This window comes from Pipra filicauda, unplaced genomic scaffold (genome assembly GCF_003945595.2).
Source record: "Pipra filicauda isolate LSUMZ 115617 unplaced genomic scaffold, ASM394559v2 scaffold351_size757598_pilon, whole genome shotgun sequence".
NCBI classification, from domain to species: domain Eukaryota; kingdom Metazoa; phylum Chordata; class Aves; order Passeriformes; family Pipridae; genus Pipra; species Pipra filicauda.
Genome location: NW_024104478.1, coordinates 601,155 through 617,422, shown reverse-complemented (window position 1 = coordinate 617,422; position 16,268 = coordinate 601,155). Strand labels below are relative to the sequence as shown.

The 16,268-nt window shown below is 40.9% G+C and overlaps 1 protein-coding gene across 1 annotated transcript in view; it reads right to left on the bottom strand.

Annotated features, from left to right (window-relative positions):
- ADSS2 (adenylosuccinate synthase 2) overlaps positions 1-15,661 on the bottom strand; it is a 38,882-nt gene extending 23,221 nt beyond the window's left edge. Inside the window, exon 1 of the mRNA XM_027740993.2 lies at positions 15,249-15,661. Within this exon, the coding sequence (XP_027596794.1) occupies positions 15,249-15,410 (162 nt within the window). The 5' untranslated portion in view covers positions 15,411-15,661. The remainder of the gene's footprint in view (positions 1-15,248) is intronic.
- Between the last annotated feature and the right edge of the window lie 607 nt (positions 15,662-16,268).

Below are 16,268 nucleotides of genomic sequence, written 5' to 3'. Positions count from 1 at the left end.
GATAAGAAGATAAATTATATGAAGTATTAATCCATGGAGCTATAAATCTGAAATATTCCAGAATATTGTCTCACATAAGATCTTTTCTAAGCAATGAACTCAACAGCTACTCACTACTTCTACAATGTTTACAAAGCACGAATCCAATACATAAAGCCGTATCTGACAATACAAATAGAGAATAGTTGTAGATAACAAACATTTGTGCCAGTACATAAACACACATGCCATAGGTTTTTTCTGTGTAGTGAACATTACCTGGAAGCAGCTGTAAAGATTTTTGGATGCAGATTTTCACTGCAAGTGATCTGACTCAAGCAGAGAATGACAACATTTTTGATTTACAACATGTGAAACATATTGAATGCAAACAAAAACCAGGCCTTTCAAGTTTATTCTTTTAAGAAAATAATAAATGTTCCGGAATAATCCTCCTCCTCTTGCTTCTATTTTTTCTATTCAGTGGTAGCTCTAAGAGAGATTATTTCACAATCTACCACTCTACAAATGTATCTTTCATTTTAAAGGATGTTAGCTAGCTACATTACCAGGTAGATCATTTACAACCACTTCTGAAATGCAGTGCTGATACTCCTCAGCTACTACAAGTTACTCCAAAACTAGATATTATTCTGAGAACTATAAGTCATATAGCAGTTTTTCCAAATAACAAGAGACACTGGTTTTCTACTCAGTGTTCGAGAATCTAAGTAAAACCTTTCCTGGCGAAGAACAGTTATGCACTAAAGTAGCATTTATAGTTAAGTACATCTGCTGAACGTGGTAGTTACCTTCTTCCACATCAGATTCCTTCAAATTATTCCTTTCTATTAGATCCACTGTTATTATCAGTCTAGTTAATACCAGTTTAACATGAACACCGAAGTACTTTAGATGAAAATTCAATAGATAGGTCTAAGTACAACACTGAACTACTGAGGGACTAGTAATTTACAAATGGGAAGACAAGTCCAAAGTCTCCCACTGCAGCATAAATAAACTGGACTAACCCATAAGCAATACTAAGATCAGTAAATTCATTTGAAATTCTCTACAAGCTGGATGGGTTAATGTTTTGCTTCTCAATCTAAAAAAAAAAAATGGCTCTCTAGTGTCATGAATGTCAAATAAAGAAAAAATGGTCATTGTAGAGATTAGATCATGATCAACAATAAATTCTTAGTATCAAAGCTTGCCAAGCTACTGGTGCCATTCAGATGTGGTAACTTAAAGTTCAGCAGTCACATGTGCTTGAATAAGGTGTACAGCATGCAGCCTCTGACTCTGCTAATCACAAGAACACAGCTCCTGACTTTTGGTGGTGTCAAGATTTCTTCTTTGCACTGCTGAGTGATGCAAACATGTGTTGGTTCCATGCTCACTGAAAAATACCCCACTGTTAACAGAATAAAAATGGCATTTTACCTTTTAAACCTTGAACTACTCACACAACAGCATTCATGATTCATCTAGAAGTAAGGTAGTTGTATTTACTTCTGCATGTTTACTGTGAGCATTCTACTTTAAGAGATTTTGCTAGAGACTAATGCAGAAAATGTGTGATGAATCACCTTCTGAACACACTCTTAGGCCATACTAATACCTTAAGGTTTCCAAAAGCTTATTTTCAGAGTAGACTCAAATTTGAATCTCAGAATTTAGTTGTTTATAATATTATGATGCCAACAACAGGAAAAGATTCAATCCCAAAAGTGCTATTGATAGCAGCTGTCTGGTAGAATATTAAGTCAGTCCACGCCCTGCTTTGGATGTCACTCTGTCAAAATGTGCCATTTTGAAAAATATTTTTAATTTTAAATGCTACTTATGAGACCATTAAAATAACAGCATGTCGTGAACTCAGTTTTCAAAATTCTTCTGCTGATTTACAAGTAAGCTCTACCCTAACCACAGAAGTGCAAGCATATGAATTGTAATATATTAAAATAATGGTTCACACTGCACACTTTACAGTAAACTTGCAGTGAAATGTACACGTTGTGTGCTCAGACATTGCTCAACATGGGTTTGGGTAAACAATTCTAATAACAGAAATCTGAACTCAGAGTTCTACTGGTGGTCAGGTGAAGGGGAGGGTTGTTGTTAGGTTATGAGGTTTGACTTCGTTTTGGGTTGTTTTTTCACTCCTCCAGAAACTGATGTTAATGCAGGCAACTACTGCCTCTGAGGATAACTCCAGCTGTAAACTGATGAAGTTGCTCCTGGCTTCTTTGCTTTCCATCTGGATTCCTCACTTCTTCTCCCTCAAACTAAACCAAATGGGACCAGTTAGGTCATTCAAACTAACTTTGATTCAACTGTTTAAACATTATTAATGGAGAACTAACTGTGGAATTTATTTTCACTATTAGTTAAACAAAGTTCATGCTCAAATGATCTTCAATACCTTGCATAAAGCTTTTGCCAGAGGAAAATTAAGACATACAAGTCGTTTCTTGAGGCTGGCAATACTCTTCAGTTAACTAAATAAAATGATCAGTTTACCACATCTCAGTAACCTTATAGGTACCAAAGCAACAGAAGTTCTCTCCCATAAATGGGAGAGAAAAAACTGAAACACCTGTGTGCAAACACAAACAGAGAGGAAAAGTGTGCAGCAAGACCAAAAGATGCTGTTGCTCAGTCTGGAATATACTACATACATGTAGCAGTGGCTCCTTCTGCCTTTCGCCCTGCACAACAAGACTTCCTTCAGCTGAGCCAACATCTGTGCCATGGCCAAGACACTCACTCATGAGGGCAAGGCAACTCTGGATTCAGCTTCAAATAGATGGATTGCACAAAAGGATAGAGGGGAAATGATGACTTCTTATATCTGAGAGGTACAAGAAGGCCCCAGTAGCACTCTGAACAAAGAGCTTCTTTACTAGGATGCTTTCTTCCCATTCTGCAGAATGGAAGCAGAATTCAGAATGCAGGCTGTGAAGGACATCAGGCAGCCTAGACTTTGCCAGAGGAAGAGAAATAATATTGTGCAGGTATAGAAAAACCGGAAAAATTAATAAAGAAGTAAAGGTAATCAATACAATAAAATAGCATGATATAGTCAGCAATGTCTAACAGACTCAAGACTTTGCTTGCATGGTACTGCAATGCAATATTTTATTCCAAAATTATGCAAAAGAAACTTTCTAAAGGACAGTAAAGACACAAATACCTAATAAAAAACACAAGCAGAGAAGCCTTTTTGAGGGGAAAAAAAAAACAAACCCAACAAAAAACCCCACAAAAAACCTAACAAAACAGTTCAGGACAGGCCATATAGGTAGGACCAGAAGAGAGCTTTCAAGGTCAAAACAAAGACCCACTGAACCTGCTTCATAAATTTTTGTGTTCTCTCCCTCTGCTTCCATGGTTTCCATGCTCAGATACAGCTGTTATAAGAGTGGTATAACCCCACTGACCTAACACACGAAGGAAAAAAAACCCCACCAAAACAAAGCAACCACATGCACACAAAAGACCCACTCGTGTCTTTATGTGCTTCCCAAAAACATGCTTGTGAAAATTTTCCTTTTTCACTGCTGCATCTCACAGGATGTTACAATACCAGATACAGCATTGTAAACTCTCAGATCACCTGACAGAAAAGGAAAAATCAAGATTTTGGACCTAAGTAAGACTGTCTCAAGTCTCTTAAGAACCTTTTTCTTCTCTGCAAAACCTCCTGCCTCTAAGTGTCAGTTTAAACACTTATTAGGAAAAACATGTATAATTAAAAAAAAATAAACTCATAATACTCTAATCATTGAAATTCTGATTTCCAACCAACCAACAACTGTGCATATTATTTTCTTAAATACAGAATTACCAAAGAGAAGATAAATCGTTGTGTTCATTTCTAATTATAACCCTGTTATAATTCATTCAAGTTCAGTTACACACAGCAGAATCCCTACACACTGCAAGCTTCTCATTTCAATAGGCACAATCTAGAATATCCCAACATTTTGTTATTTTAAATCTTTTCATTCTGGAATTCATGCCAGAAGGTATTTGCTAGTTACCTGAACATTTTCTTACCACAGCATCACCCCAGAACATACCAAGGACACAAAATCAAAGAAACACAAGAGAAAAGCAGATGCTTATTGCCCCAGAGGCTTTATCACCTAATATTCAAATTGTGTGAAGTGACAGTATATTGTTGGAAAGTATTAAAAAAAATATTAGAAAAAAAATCAGTTTTTAATATTACACCAGCGACTAGGAACTTAATGAAGTTAATGTGCATAATGCTTAACTTTTGCTTATTTAACAATGAAATATCTCTCTAGATTAGGTTATTACTAGGCTATTTAGGTAAGAATATAAACAGACTTCTCCCTTTAAGTTCTAATACAGCTCACTTAGAAGAGAGCGACTTTTTAAAAAAAAAAAAAAGCCAAACCACTTCTCTTCAGGTTTTCCTTACATTAGAAAATAGCCTCCAGACTTGAGCTCATTTCATCACAGAAAAATTAGTATGTAGGAAAAGAACAAAGAACAGAATACAAAACCGATTCTCCATCTAGCAACAAAGCAGCAACCCAAAACAAAGACCACTAAGAACTCCTATCTAGACGCTAACACAGCCACTACTTGTGAAGTCCCAAGCATACTTTGCTTCAATACAGCACCATTTATTTGTGCATCTCTACCAAGGTACAGAACTGCAGTTTAAGCACACTTTGAGGTTTTCAAAACTGGATTTTCTGCTTCAGCAACCTTCTTAGCACTAAAAAGTTAAAAGCATTGTTTGTGTGACCCTTCTCCTTTTCTTCTGTTATTTTTTTCCTTGTATTTTTCAGCATAGTATTTGGAACAATTCTCTTTCCTTTCCCAAAGGATTTTTTGGTGACCAAAGAATCTGCACTTTCAGCAGCCCACAGATGTACCAAATTACAATGTTAAATTGTGTCTCTAATTGAATTTCTACAACTGTTCAACTGCCAGGAGCATGAACCTTTTAACAGAAAGTAATATAAATACAAGCTGTCCTTCCTTAACTTTTGACTTTACCTTGGAGTCAATACCTAGGACCACTGCTGTTGCTCAAGACTTTGAAACACACCAAAGATAGGGTAGTTGGTCTCATCGTTGGACCCAGTCTCCAGTTTTTCAAGATTCCCAATTGCAGCCTACACTGCTGCCAGCAATGCTGAAGGAAGAACTGCCACCAGGTGACACTGAACACTTGTGCTGGTAACACGGAAAACATGACCTTGCTCAAAGTGAAAGGAAAACCAAACACCTATTTTTTTCCCCACAACATTATCAGTTCAAACAATTCATGGAATTAGGAAGTTGGGCATCTTAGAAATAGCTGCTCTAATCATAGTCTTCATGCAAAAAGAAACAAACCAAAACAGAATAGGAAAAAACACCTCAGCCATTAAAGCTTCCTAGTACTATTTAAAGAGTTGCTGGTTTGGTCTGGGGGAGGGCTGTTTGTTTTTTAAAGCTTCTGCGCATATCCAGCTGAGAAGGGTGCCAGTTGGATTGGAAAGAAAATATTTCTTTCCATTTATCTGAGGACACAGCGTGAAAGTCACCATGAATAACAAGTGTGAAACTATGCCATGTGTCCCAACATGACATGAACATGTTGGAGCAAGTCCGGAGTAGGGCCATGAAGATGATCAGTTTTGCCGAATCTCTCCTGTGAACACAGCTTGAGAGAGCAGTGCTTGTTCAGCTTGGAGAAGACAATGCTTTGGGGTGACCTTACTGAAGCCTCCCACTACCTGCAGAAGACCTACAAGAGAGCTGGAGAGGGACTTCTGACAAGACCACATAGCAACAGGACAAGAGGGAATGGCTTTACACTGAAAGGGGGTAGGTTTAGATTAGATATTAGGAAGAAACTCCTTACCGTGAGGGTGGTGAGGCACTGGAACACATTGCCCAGAGAACTGCTGGATGCCCCACCCCTCGAAGTGTCTTAAGACCAGGCTGGGGCTCTGAGCAACGTAGTCTAGTGGAAGCTGTCCCTGACAATGGCAGAGGAATTGGAACTAGACAGTCTTTAAGGTCCCTTCCAACTCAAACCATTCTATGTTTCTATGATTTCAGTATATGGGTTTAGTTTAGGGACTTCTTAGTTTGATGCTCTGATGGATGAACAACTAAAAATCCTATTAAGAGACAGTAGCTTTTTTTCTTCTTACATAATCCTGACATTATTGAATTATAGTATTATTTTAGAATCTTTCAAGTAGAATATTGAAAGTAAGATCAGGTGCATGAGCTTTACCCAGTCTATAATATTTTCAGCAAAACCTGTTGTAGGATAACCAAATACATAAGCTTTTTTAAAAGGCATTATTCCAGCTTTACTGGTACAGTATGCTTAAATGGCTTTCTTGAAAAAGCATATGATCCCTAACCAGTAGCTGGTAATCTTGAAATATCCAAGCTATTCAACATGTAGAAAAGCTAAGTATACAGGAGATATGACAGAAAAGTGCACACTAAGAGACAAATCATCACACTAGTACTGTTAGAGTGACAGCAATCCCTGTAACAAAACCCCATATTTACCTGATTTTCTAGAAGCCTAATTCCATAAAACATTCCCTATGAAACACCACTTTTTAAATGTTTTACAGTGGTAAGCTGCTCAGAGATACTATTTTTTTAAGGAAAAAAAAAAGGTTTTTTCCTTCAGCTTGCTAAAGAATATTAAGTAGCCTAAAAATCCTTCTCAGTGTAAGCACCACACCCAAGAATCTGCATATTCAATTTACATAGGTTGATCAGTACTACACACAAGATACTATTCTAAAACATACCTATCCCAGCAAATGTGAACAGAATCAGTGACACAAGCACAGAGGGGTTATTAGATAGCAAAGGCAGCTGCAAGTATTGCTCATCTGGGGGCTGTTTGATAAACATTCTTTGGAAACACCCTTTTTGCAATAGTTTTGAGTGCCTGAAAATACTAATTTGGAAGGGGAAAAAGTCACCTAGCTATCTGCTAGCTGACATTGGACTAGACACAAGCTTGAAACATCAATAAATCAAACAATCCCACTAGCCAAAAACCACTATCAAAGTGCTGGAAGGCAACACTTGCCACAAACACCATGCTTGTGCACCTGACACAAATCCACCAGGTAACACAACACTGTGCCATGGTCCAGATAATACTACTGGAAAACTTACAGAAGACTAATCAATAATATCGAAAAGGACACATTTAAAACACACTGATTGAACAGTGTTTCTAACAGGACATCTATGGTAATTTTAAGGTCAATCATGTCAGCACTTCCCCCATCTATGCAAAATTACTTACTGCCTCTTGCCTTCTATAGCTTTTAACTATCATAAGTCACCTAAAGTATTTTGGATAAAGAACAGAATAAAGCTAGCAACAATATTCATGCAAGTACCTGCTACAGTTTTATGATTTTTTTTTTCCTTAGAGCTCTGAACAGTGAAACAATTTTTAAAAGCGTAACTCTTAGAAAGGTATATTTTGGACCCAGACTGGTAAACTCTAATCCTTAAAGTTGTTCATACACTCAAGTCTTCTTCCTTTGAACCTTCCCACAGCACAAGAGCTCTTTAGCTTGTTATATTCTGTCCATGCACAACAGCTTTCAAATCACATATAAAGCATGGAGAAGGAGCATTGATAATAATATTTAACAGCAATTTTTCTTCTGGAATTGCATTGCTGTACTAGTGAGAAGCCCCTAGGGAACGTTCATGTATTGAGCTGATTCACTAGATAGTAAGAAGCAATCTTTTTTTTCTGGAGTTATGGCAGAGTTTTGATAATTTAATGAAGTAATTTAGCAAAACAGTAATGACTTATGCTGGTCTTCAGAAAGTTGTATTGATGACTACTTCATCAGCCTTTTTGCAACGTGACCTCTAATGACAGGATTAAAGAGAGATGCTCTTTTTAAACAAAAAGATTATTTTCTTGCTGAATTTAAATAGCACAGTAAAGTTTATCAGCTAAGACTTCAAGTTTACAGTGTGTAATCAGCACTACCAAAACTGAGTTAACGGAACTGGGTGTTACAAACTCTGTTTTATTCTATATACCTGCTAACTTAGAAGCTTATCTAAAGCTAAGTGAAGCCAACAATTGAGGAAACACGGAATCTCCAAAAAGACTCTGAAAATGATACAAAGCCCTGCTCAAGTGCTTACACAGGGACATCCTGAACCAGAACCTTTTTCCTCTGGGAAGTTTGATCAAAGAAGTTCCTTGCTCCTAGGTTTGCAGCCCATCTCACTGGTTTGCCTGAAAAGTATATAAAGGACTTGACCAATCAAGGGATAAGGATCTGCAGTTCTTCCATTTTCCTGGCACATGGGACTCTTCCAGAAAAATGTGCATATTTAATATATCCATTTTTCACTTAATTTCAAATTCATTCTAACTTAAAACTTTGGGGTTTTTCCTTTCTCTTTTAGAAAAAAAATGCCAACAGTCTAATAGGAAACATGAATGTACCAACTTAGATTTTCAGCAAAACCAAAAAGGAAAGCAGAGTTGCTTGTTCTTAAAATGAAAGCAAAAATACAACTCCTCATTATAAGAAAGAAAAAAAAAAGACATTCCTTGCTTTTTAAAACCTTTGTGTAGAGCACAAAGAGCAAGAATAAATGTGTGCCACGTGTGCTAGCCAAGGAAGCGTACGCTTCAGTGTGACACACATGCATATACGTACGTAGAACATGCAAGTAAGAAATCACTGCACGTGAAACTAAGATGGAGGAACAATAGTGTATCTTTCTCCATTTTAGATCTATGTAAGTTGACTTATGTTTTTTATTTTCAGAGCACGTCTCCATTAGTCAAGGGTAGACTAGACGTTAGTATAACAACTGGAATGGTTAAATTAATTTTAGACACATCAAGACAGCAGTTCAAACCCCGCTGCCTCACCTACAGCCAGCAGTACTCCTGTAACCGCTAAGACTGGTTTGCATTACTGCAACTTTACCTGGCAGTGGACGTGCATAGGGAAAAAAACATTTGAGGAAAGCAGACTGGAATTACAATTAACAGCATATTGTGAATGGCTTTCTATACTGGTACTAAATACCAAAGTATTTAAAGCAGCTCTGAAATACTGACATGTGCATGTAAGAGAACCATCTACCCAAAAAGTCTATGATGACAATCACTGCCTTTTCTTATGACATGATCATGCCAAGTTGTCTATCTCAAAAATACGATGCCTCAGGGAAGAGCAAAGAAGTCTTTCAAGTTATTTCCTCTAGAATAAAAATCAGTTGTCTACTTTAAAGAGATGTTATCTCATGCAACGTTTAGGAAGAAGCCATACACTCCTTTCAACTCTCCCCATCAGATGTGTGTGTGCATAATTTTTTCTACAGTTTACTTTTATTGCTACCACATTCCAGGATTCATTTTTAGCTCAGGGCAACCACTGTTGTTTCTGAGCTAGCTGTCCAAGTGACTGCCAAGTTGGACAAGAAGCAAGTCAATGCTGCTTTGGCATCATACAGTTGTAAACATTTTCCTTTAACTCTTAGATGAAAAGTCAAAAATACTTCGAGAAAGCTGGATACTACCATTACTTACAAGAAACACACGAAAGGCTGCTTCTTGTCACAATCAGATTCTGTGAATGCTGAGCACATCTTTAAAAAGCTCATCAGTCTAGGGAAGAGACACATCTGAACCCGTGTGACACACCCCAACTAGGCATAGCTTTGCAATTTCTAGGCTATTTGCTCTCATTTCAATACATAGTGTCAAAAACTTATTTTGAACTTGACTGCAAACAATCCCCCTTTCAAAAATGCATAAATAATTAAAAAGAACTAAAAAAATCAAGGTTTTGATAACCAATTCATTCTCTCACATCCCAGATCTTGTGATTAATTTCTTTCTCCCCCCTCCAACCCCAATTAATTAACAGCTAACGAACTCTGCTCTGAATAACATATTCCTGAGTTTCAGTACAAAAAACATCCAGCAGCTAGCCATTTTCTCGTTTAACAAATCCATTCATGTTTGCAAGACCTAAACGTAGTTCAAGGAGCCATTATATCACAGACTTTATGAAGGTTTCTGAAACTTTGGCCAGACGTCAGAAATTTTTGAGCATGTAGTACAGGTATTGCTGAATCAGAACAAGATCAAGGGTATAGTCTGAGGCAGCATATGACAGAATAAACACATTATTTTACACATTCACCTGTGGTCTAACAAATAAAACATTAACTTTACTGAAGTCTATCAATCTCAAGAAACTCCATCCATTTTTCTGTAGCGACAGAATTAGCTCTGATGAACTGCTATTGAAAGACAATATTCAGAAAGACTCTTTAGAGCTAGTTTTGACTTCGTTTTATCTCACTTGCAAAACTTTATATTGTTGTAATGCCTGCATATGTTAGGTAGGCAACAGGAGTCATTATTCAAGTCCAGAATAAAGACCAATTTATTCCAAAGAGATAGAAGATATCAAGTGAGGCAGGCAGATCAGGAACAAGAAAAATGTTCAAAGCACAGATATGTCCAGCGCTACATTGCTTCAGTGCACAAAACCCCACCAGTGTTTGCTACAGTCATAAGAATATTCAAGAAAGGACAACAAAACCAAAAAGTGACTTTGGGAATACTTACAGAGAACACCTTCCAAATGTGTGAGGTAGTACAGCAGAAATAGAAAAAGCATTTGAAATCTTAATTAATAAGCTGCTACAGAGTACTGCATCTTAACCAACCAAACACACACATTAAGCTTCTGTAGTTACAGTAAGATTGAAAGAGCAATAAGAAATCAATAGATCAAGGTGTAATTTGCTCTTCAGTGCTCTTAAGGCTGCCTTTGTTTATGGCACAAACTTTATGAACTGTAAAATCAGATTTCAACTGTTATTCTCTTTAAAATAATGCAGACTTTGTGTGATTGTTTACAATAACAAGAGATCACCTGTCAGTGATGCTCTAAAGCAGATCTGTAAAGCATATGACTCACTGATGGAGTAGGCCAAAGAACTCATTTTAGTGACCTCTCTTTCCTCACCAGAGCACATCACTGGCACACTGCCAACCACTACAAGGTCCAAAAGTGCACCCAGCACTGAAAAAAAGAAAGCTCTAGCTAAGCATCACTTACTGAATGCCTGAGCAGCTAAGAAAAAGCACTAATAGCTATAGCTATTGATTCTGCTATTCCTAATTCTGCATGGCTTGCATAGGCTTTAGACAAAAACATTTTTTAAAGTGAGAATATTTAGAAAAACAGTGGGCTTGATGAATGGAAGATAAAAAAATTCCAGTTCAAAATAAAAAGTGACCATATACAGATTAGTAATATGGAGGTATCAGGCAGCATTGGTGTGAGGACTTCAGTCAGCAGTTGTCAGCTGGTCCATGGTAACTGCTTAACCCCAAGGATCTGCACACTGAAGACCTCTCTAGATCGTGCACTGCAGTTGCCACATATCAAGTGATCAGCAGTGGCATTGCTAAACACACTGTTGTTGGGGCAGGAGGAAGAGGAAAAGGGAGTACAAAGACTTCACACACTGCAATTCCCACGCAGTAGCAGTTCAGGAGTAGGAATTGTGTGACCATACAGCAGGCAGACCACACTGAAATTAGATGAGAAGATTTGGTAAGAAGCTGCAAATCTGTTTAGAAGTAGCAACAAGATGCACAACAGAACTGAAGAAGCAGAGAAATGGGATTCTTTAGCATAGGGAACATGGCATAGAAATGATGTCTGGAGGCTTAGAAATCTTACCTCTGAATTTTCTCTGAATAAATCAGCTCCCTCCAACAGTTAGAACAGGAAGTGAGCAAAAATTTGCCGATGAAATGAGTGAATGAGAACGGATTCATGCAGTGCAGACATTACGTATTTTGCTGTATGGCATACCCTGGTAGGTTGGGTGGAGGGGTGGTGTTAATGCAAGAGACACGTAGCGTATTTTGGTACTGTGTTTGATAAAATTATTATCTAAAATAATTTGCTTGCATTAATTTGCCACTTCCATCATTCCCACAAATGAATAAACCTTGGTAATTAATTTCCCAATTTGGTTGCATTCTGCAACGGTAGGAAGTCCCTTAAACAGAACAAGAAGCTTTTTCCTTTAACTCTCCATTACCTGGGGAATTGACAAAAATACAATGCATACTTTTCAAAACTGCCATGTTTGATCATAGCAAGGCTAGCTGCTTACTAAGCGGAAACAATGTCAACCAAAACACATAAACCCACAATTTCTCTGGCAACTATCTGTGAATCTCAAACCAGTTCTCGTTCTATTTTATTGTCTAGACTACAATTTATGTGATAGCAGGTAAATAGACTTTGTTCTTTAAGCCACTGAAAACAAGATGTAAGTTTAAGGGCAAACGTTTCACCAATGCGTTTGTTTTATCAACAGTATCATTTTACCAGATACCTCCTAGAGGTAAATCAAGACCAGTTCAACTTTTACAGTAGAAGAACAAGTACGTGTTATGTGGACATGTTTGTTTAAACTGCATCTGAACCCTTGGCACTAGCAACATTTTCACAAAACTATCATAGTTGCCAGCTTTAGCAACAACATGTGGCCCCTTGGATGTATTTTAATTTTAGCTTAGCCTCTTCAAACAATTGGATTTGAAAACATAACACTAATTCTGATAAATGCAAAGCTGTCTCCTGAAAAGAAAATACCATTCTCTTGCTCTGAGCACAAGACTCCTTTCCACAAACTCTAAATCAAAGATAAAATACTTGGGAGGGTAGTGTTTAAAAGAAGTAGTCATATTGCAACTTATTTCCTGACACACTCATTCAGGTAATTGTGCCTAAGTAAGTACCTGGTTCCAAATGTCACAGCTGGCCAATCAAACAAGTCACTGGAATCATCAGCACACCTGCTACGTAGGAGACAAGAAGGCACGGCCATAGATTTGAGAGTACAACGTCTTGGAATGCCTTTACAGGCATTGTAAAATTAAGCGATAAGTTGCTTGTCATTTCTGGGGCAGGACATTTTTTATGCTTTGCATCTGCCCAGAACAAGGGTCAACCCTAGAGTGTTTCACTGCAAGTATAACCCAAGTTTCTAAGACATCTTAGACCTGCTACAACAACTTCCCTAGTCCTCCAACAGATGTACTAATAAATTTTCCACAAGAACACGCTGGAAATATTTGATGTCATCCACAGGCACTCTAGCAACTCTGGTGTGATGAACAGAAAGAACCATCGTGGAATACGTAAGAGTATAGTGTTGAAATAAGGATCAGAAGCTCCAGTTACGGAAAGCTGATATTAGCAGGGGCCAGACCAAGTGCGTTGTGACTTTTCTTTCTGGACTTGTACCACTACAAAAAGCACAAGGGTCACACTCTAATCTAACAGCAGTAACAAAAGCATCACAAATATGGTCACATACATAACAAGATTATGTAATAATATTAAATTATTTAATAATTTAATGATACATTTACTTAATAGCTCAGTACCACTGAAAGAAAATATTCCTATTTTCCCCTCTCATTCTGAGAAATTGTTCTTTGTGCTTACCCTGTCCTGGGCTCTCCTATTCACCAAGGCCCTCTAAGCCAATGAAGTTCAGTTTTATTTTCTAAAACTGCAGCAAGTAAATCCAACAGAAAATAGTTTCCCGCCACTCCGATGAGTTTAATCAACTTACAGAACTGTTCAAGTGCCAGAGTCAGGGCATGGGAGGAGACTTAGGGAGCACAGCCATCAACAGGAAAGGGAAGAAAGGAGGAAGAAAAACTCCTTACTTCATCAGAAGCAACAAGCTGTTAGAAATGGCAGAACTGACCAGGAAATTCAAGACTGAGATAACACCATAATTTTTCCCTTTTCTTGATCCTTTACCGAGTGGATTCAAAACAACCGACAAATCCATTAAGACATGTGCACACAGAAATTCATGGTTTGCCTCTCTGTCTCTCCTCCAAAACTTCCTAGCGTTAAACATACACACTCATCTAGGTGCCCTTCAAGTTTCAAGAACAAAGTCGTAAAGGACGAACTGAGTCACTATGTTCTATGACCCACAAAGCCAGGCAGTCATGCCATCGCACCAAATCAGATTTTAAAAAAACATGATCTAAGGGGGAAAAAAATTTCATTTGTGAAAACATTATTTAAAAATGTTTGTTTACTTCAAAATTAAATTCTGTGAAGTTCAAGGTATTGATTTGTCAGCTTTGCAAGGACTTGTTTTTGAAAACACCAGTTTATGTGCAGTTCTCACTGGATAACACAAACCTTCAGCGTCTGCACTCTCCGGGGAATGGTATGCTCTTCCAAAATATGTTTATTTAAGACCAAATTTAAATTGTGCATTCAACAAAAGCACATACATAACAATACTTACAAGAAGCCTGCACATGTTGTAGGCATTTTATGCTACTGTCTCTCTTAACTTTAAGAAAACACCGTGCATGGCTTTAGCTCATTGTGCTGTACTCTACAGCACTACTGAACTAGAGATGTTAGGAAAAACATCTCCTCAGATCTGTGTTGTTTTAACGTAGGCATTTAAGAGTACTGTGCTTGCAGGCTAGACTCGTCTGGTTGTTTGTTTGTGTTTTTCTCTTTTGCTGGAATAAGGCCTCTACACAGAGAAAAAAAATTATAAATAAATAAACAAACAGCTAAACATAAGATTCCATTGACATAACAAATCTTGAAAGCAAGGGCAGGCGAGTCCTCTAGCAGCTCGTTTTAGCCGAAGAGCCCGAGTTGTGGCGGACTACAGGGATCCCCCCACGTGCATCCTGCAACTCGCGCTCGGCTCCGCGCAGCTCCCGGCGCTGCGGCCCGGGAGGGTTCCCGCCGACACAGCCGGGAAGGGGATCCTGGCCCCGCGGCGATGCTGCGGGAGCAGCCGAGCGCGGCCCCATCCCGGCGCCCCCCCCCAACACGAAGGGTGGGAAGCCTGAGGGGGAGGGAGGACCCGATCCCGGGCGCGTTCCTCCTGCCAGGGGCCAGCTCTGGGCGACGAGGAGGGCGCCTTCCTCCTCCTCCTCCTCCTCCTCCCCCGGCGCCGGGACAAAGAAGCCGCGGGAGGGCTGCGGGGCAGCGGAGTCTTTCCCGGTGAGAGCCCCACAGCCCCCGCCGACTCCGGCCCCGCGCCTCCCCAGTCGCTGGGGGTAGAACCGTGGCGGGCACAAGCGCCCGGCGGGGCCGCCCGCCTCAAGGTGACATCCGCGGCCTCCTCCGAGCCCCCGGCCGCCTCCTCCTCCTCCTCCTCACCTGGCACCTGCAGACGATGTCGGCGTCCTGCGCCAGCAGATCCACCACCTTGCCCTTGCCCTCGTCGCCCCACTGTGCGCCCAGCACGACGGTGACCCTGTTGCCGGGGCGGCGGGCGGCGCACTCGCCGTTGGGGATGGCGGGGCCGCCGTGCTCCGCCATGGCTCGCGCTGCCCGCTCCGGCGCCGCTCCAGGCACATGCGGCAGCGCGCGGCGGCTCCGCTCCCCCCGCCTCCGCCTCCTCCTTCCCCTCCCCGCCGGGCGGGCGGGCGGTGCCGCCGCTCCCGCGTCCAGGTGGTGCCGCCGCCTACTGGCTTGGCCTGCCCCGCTGCTCCCCGCCAGCCCGACCACTGCCCTCAGCTGGAGCTCCCCTCGCACTCCCGCGAAAAACCAGAGCCGCCGCCGCCGCTGCCCCCGGACGCCGCTTTTCTCCTGCCACGCCCTCCGCGCCTCGCGGCCGCGACTACACTACCCAGCGTGCCGCGCAGCCTCCTCCGCGGGTAGGCCCGCAGGGAGGCGAGCGCAGTGCACGCTGGGGCGCGTAGTCCCCTTTCTGCCACCTGCGGCAGGACAGCGCCCCGGCGGCTGCCCCAGGCGGCCCCGCGGCGGCAGAGGCTGAGCCGGGCGGGAGGGAGGGAGGGGTCTGGGGCGGCCATGCCAGGGCAGCCGGGACGCGTTAGAGGCGGCGCCCAGCAGAGGGGGAAGGAGGGGGCCGGGGGCGCAGATGTTGTGCATGTTCCCCAGAGGTGGCTCCCGTTACCCCTCGGGTTTCAGCTGCCGCGGGACCTGCGGCCCCTGTCGCGGGTGTCAGCCCTGCGTGTGTGTGTGTGCGCAGCGTGTCAGAGCATCGCCCGCGTGGTTAGTGTTGCTGGATTAATGATCACAGGAGTGTAAATTACAGTTTGGGGAGCCAGGGGGTGAATGTAAAAGGCCATTTTCCCCAGAGACACCGGAACATGGCCCCAAGCCTATTCATGAGACCATAGCAGAGAAAAGCTTTCATCATGTGTACTTAGGAGT